Genomic DNA, 5,129 nt, shown 5'->3' with positions numbered 1-5,129 from the left:
TCCTGTGCATTTTGTCACTCTTATGGTTTTTGTTTTTGTTTTTTCCCCCAAGTCCTGGTGTGGTGTTGTGGGTTAATGTGCCAGACTGCAAAGCCATTTGAACTGCAAGGTCAGCAGTTCAAACTCACCAGCAGCTCCCCAGAAACCCTATATAGGGTCACTTGGGTCAGGACCTACTCAATGGCACTTAACAACAACAACAATAGATTTTTTAAAAGTTTAATTAAATGTGAATTTTTTAAATAAGTTCAGGAGTTTTGTCTGTTTAAGAATGACTTGCCCATATCTACATTATTAAATCAAATTGAAAATCACCTTAAAAGACAGAAAATAAGTAGTTCAACCCTGAAAGTTGCTAGTAAAAAGGTTAAAAGAGGTATGTTTTATACACCACAGACTATACTGGTAAGTAATTAGTTGTTCAGAAATGAATTGATAGGAAAAAAATAATGAGTAAATGGCTGTGATATCAGCCTGATTGCTCTATAAATTAAGTGATCAGATCTGTTTATCAGCTTTATATCATGTAGATATGCATCTTTCAGCAGGATTTGTCCATTTTGGAACACTTTACTTCTTGGAGAGGAATGCGATTTTTTTGAGTGAGTCAGAAAAGGCTTGTTTAACTTGCTTATTCCTCAAAGTATATATAAAAGGATTCAACATTGGTGATATGGATGATATGAGTATTGACACACCTTTATTAATCTCCACTTCATCTTTGGCAGAAGGTTTGACATAAATGAAGATGCAGCTGCCATAGGTGATGGAAACTACTATCATGTGGGAAGAACAGGTGGAAAAGGCCTTTTTCCTTTGTTGAACAGAAGGGAATTTGAGAATTGTCTTCATGATATAGATGTAGGACAGAACTACACACACAAGAGTGATGATAAAGGTCAATACAGCACTGGCTATAACCATCTGCTCAATTAACCATGTGTCGGAACATGAGATTTTCAAGATAGGAGATGCATCACAGCCAAAATGATCAATGACATTAGAGTCACAGAATTCCAGATTCAAACCTAAACTAATTGGTGGAAGGATAATCATGAATGATGCTATCCAACAGCAGATAACCATTGTTTTGCATACTTTGTTGCTCATAATTGTCATATAATGTAAGGGCTTACAGATGGCCACATAGCGATCGTAAGACATGGTGGCCAGAAGGAAAAATTCAGTCACTCCAAAGAGATCTGTTAAAAATAGTTGAATGGCACATGCATTATATGTAATTGTTCGGTCTCCAGTTGATATACTGTACAGAAATCTTGGAATACAGGCAGTTGTAAATGAGATTTCTAGAAAAGAGAAATTCTGGAGAAAAAAATACATGGGTGTTTTAAGATGTGGGTCCACCAAAGTAAGGGTAATGATGATCAGATTTCCAGTTACACTCAAGATGTAGGTAGTAAGTAGAAAAATGAAAAGCAAAACTTGCAGTTGAGGATCTTCTGTCAGTCCCAGAAGAATGAATGTTGTTATTGCTGTGTGGTTTCTCATTACTGACTTCTGGTGTAAGCAAAACCTACATGTAAATATCAGAGATTTGAACTGCTGCATTCAGTGACAAAACTGGGCAGTGATAAATACTCCTACATTCAACTTATCCAACTCACATGAAATGTATGTGATCACCCAAAGAATTCATTTTCTATTTTGTAGTGAGTTGAGCTCTCTGATTTATGTATGCAGAATGAACAAAAAAAATTAATTTAATTATATGTTGTATTGTCAAAGAACAAAGTTTCCTTTATTACTTTTATATTTACTTAATAATGAATTTAGCATTATAACTTCTAATTGGGCTTATAAATTTTGACTCCTAAACATTCAAATTTGTAATTTCATGTCTCTTTCAAGCTTTAATATCTACGTCTTCCGTCTACTCCTTGGATTACATTTTATAGTATAACCTCACTGTTTTGCTGCACTTTTTTTTAATCACATTGTGAGGCAATGTTGAGTATAATGAATGTACTGTGGAAGAATATGTTCATACTTCTTGTTAGTTTTATTCAGACTGGAGTACATTTATGTAACATCTTTTGCAGTGTCCAGAAGGAAAAGCAAGTTTGAACTGTTAAATGTCCTCACCAAGACACTGTATACTCTCCCGCCATCTTTCCTTCTAATTCACACTCTTCGTGTCTATTCATGTGTTTTGAAATCATTTCCCAACTTGTTAGTCGCTTATTATTTCATAAGTCTTTCAAAACTATGCCATCATACATGTTCACATTACTTAATTCAGTGTATAATCATATTAATAGCAAACACTTATGAGACTTTTACCATGTTCTGGACTTTGTTCCAAGTATATTACATATACTTGTCTAACTGATATGTTCCTGTGTGGTAGGGAGGTGTATGACCTCCATTTTGCAAATAAGAAGAACTGGTGCACAGAGAGATAATGGGTCTGCTGTTTCCTAGATTTCCAACTCTAATCACAACCCAACCCACTGACTACTTGTATGCATTGACGCGAAGGTTTGGTTTAATGAAGACAGTGTTTTTGTTAATGAAAATTAACATTAACATTTTGTTAATGTTAATGAAAATCTCAAAGGTTGGGTTACTATAAAATGTATTGTCAAAGGGCATAATTGAGAGACAAAGGGGTGAGTATTAGAAAACGTTTAAATGCAGTTGATATAAATAGGACAATCTAGGGCAAAAAGTAGACATAAATTACTCTACTTATATACAACCACTGTCTCAATTAATGTGTAATGTCATCAAAAAATGCCCAAGTGCAGCTGGTTACTGTTCCTTGTCTTACTTCCTATCCTTTGCTGTTGTTCGTTTGTTTGTCTTTACTAGCTGACATTAGATCAGTCATATCTCATGGCAAATACATACACTACAGAGTAGAACTGCTTGAATAAGAGTTATTTATCATTTATCCCCAATTACGCTGATAGATATTCACAGGCTTCCAACTTACTAGCAATATCTCCAAGGCTCCAAATTTTCTAATGCTTACTAAATATGGACTGTATCTTCTAGACACAAGCCCTCTTCTTGTGATTTGAAAGTATTTTACTAAGAAAATATTGATGTGTGTCATACAAGAGCTTTGTAAAATATCTTTTTCCTCATTTTTCTAATTCAGTAAGCACTGAATTCACTACTATAGACCCAATATACAGAGTAAGTTCTCCATGGAAGAGAGACTTTACTATGGACAGGAATATATGAGTCCAGACTCTGTGTAGATGAAGAGCAATAGAAATCTGGACTTGAATATAGGGCGTTCTCATCAGGAGATGCCTCTCTTGTTCACACTGAGAAACTTCTTTACTGTTTTCCACTTTGTCAGGCTTTCAGAGTGCCACATAGTCGTTTTCTTATTATTTAATTCAGCTTTTCTCTTGCCTCAGAACACTTACCCTAAAAACTCAATATTTTGCTTTTGTCTGAATTCAGATATATATAAGTAGTAAATATAGAGTAATCTCTTCATAGTCACATTGAATTTGTTATATTTAATATTTAACTTGAAGAAAGTATTTTGATTTTTAAAAATATGAAAAACGCATAATAAATATCAGTCAATATAACCACGTAGTGTCATTGTATGTGCACGTAACTTTTTTTTCATACATGTGTAGTTGTGGGCAAGTGGGCAATTTATAAATATTTTCTCAAACCAGTTCTAGTAATTATGTAGCTATATTTCTAGAAAAAATTATACCTCATAGGTGACTCTTGGATATTTTCCACCAAATTCTAAAATTAGTATTCATCATATTGATGATTTAAGTCTAATACCTTGCTTTAAGTGAGAAAGATAAAATAAAGAGATTTCCCACTACCTATTTCCTTACTATTGCTACTAAAAGGCATATAGCAAAAATAACTTCTTGTTAAGTACCAATGGGTCAATTTGTCTCATAGTGACCTTTTTTAGGGCTTCCAAGGACCTTTTATAGGGCTAGTAAGCCTGAACCGCCAACTTTGTAGTTCAAACTGACCTTGCAATCCAGCACATTAACTCATAGCACTACAAGTAACAATGCTTTCATACGTACCCTTACAGTAGTATTTCATTTCATTTTGGCAGTTTATTTCCAAATGGTCATAAGGAGATATAGGTTGCCAGTATAGACATGTGAGTGCTGTTTTCTCAAGGAACCTCTCTCAGCCAGAAAGAATATAAGAAATGCCCAGAACCCTTTTATACGGCAGAGAGCTTTTCCAGAAAAGGGAAGAAGCCATTTAAAAAACAAGAAGGTATGTTCTTATTCTCTTGCTAGCTATAGCAATGGAATGCTAGAGACATCATGAGTTATTTGGTAGTTAGGGACAGCTGATCTGAACTACTTGTCAGAAAAAATATATTTGGCTCTTAATCTTACTTCTAGTTATTTTATATAGGCCATTTTTATAGAAGACAATTAGAATCAACAACAAAAAAGAGTCCTTGGTGACCCAATTGAAAGTCACTAAGGAATCTTCAATATAATTAGTTTGGCAAACAACCTTACACGTGCAGTAAAGGGGACAGAGTCCTCAGGAGCAAAAAGAGCAGAAATAGCAATGTATACAATGTTAAAATGCAGGACAATTGTAAGTCAAATGATAAGATTTTTGTCCTGCATTGTTTATAACAGTAGAACTTTCACAAGACTCATATCTACTGAATCTTTTCAATAAGTAACCCAATATTATTAAAAATAAAAAGATAAAAAGGAAACAATGACAAAGAAAAAGACTGTAAATTATTTTATGAAAGTAATATTAGAGACTATCCCACACAAATATAAACATTCAAAATGGTTTTGTGTACTATGTTTTCATCCAATGAGCTACATTGTTAAGTGTCATAGAGTCAGTTCTGACCCTGTGTAGGGTTTCTGAGGAGTAATTGGTGAGATCGAACTGCTGACCTTGTGGTTCAAACCAACCTTACAGTCCAGGGCATTAACTCACCGCACCACACCAGGACTATAACTGTCTTTAATTATGATTACATTTAGTTAAATGTTAAAAAGATTGAAATAAAAATCCGATCAGGTTATTTAAATGTAATAGCCATATGTTGTTGTTGTCAAGTGCCGTCAAGTCGATACCTACCCATAGCGACCCTGTATAGGGTTTCCAAGGAGCAGCTGGTT

The 5,129-nt window shown here is 34.3% G+C and overlaps 1 protein-coding gene across 1 annotated transcript; it reads right to left on the bottom strand.

Annotated features, from left to right (window-relative positions):
* Window positions 1–570: 570 nt before the first annotated feature.
* LOC102831569 (olfactory receptor 6C68-like) lies at window positions 571–1,509 on the bottom strand. The gene has a single exon (XM_006859373.1). The coding sequence runs from the start codon at window positions 1,507–1,509 to the stop codon at window positions 571–573; it is 939 nt and encodes a 312-aa protein (XP_006859435.1).
* Between the last annotated feature and the right edge of the window lie 3,620 nt (window positions 1,510–5,129).

This window comes from Chrysochloris asiatica, unplaced genomic scaffold (genome assembly GCF_000296735.1).
Source record: "Chrysochloris asiatica unplaced genomic scaffold, ChrAsi1.0 scaffold00033, whole genome shotgun sequence".
In the NCBI taxonomy this organism is placed as follows: domain Eukaryota; kingdom Metazoa; phylum Chordata; class Mammalia; order Afrosoricida; family Chrysochloridae; genus Chrysochloris; species Chrysochloris asiatica.
The sequence above is the reverse complement of the archived record's forward strand: the minus strand, read 5'-3'. Positions and strand labels throughout refer to the sequence as shown.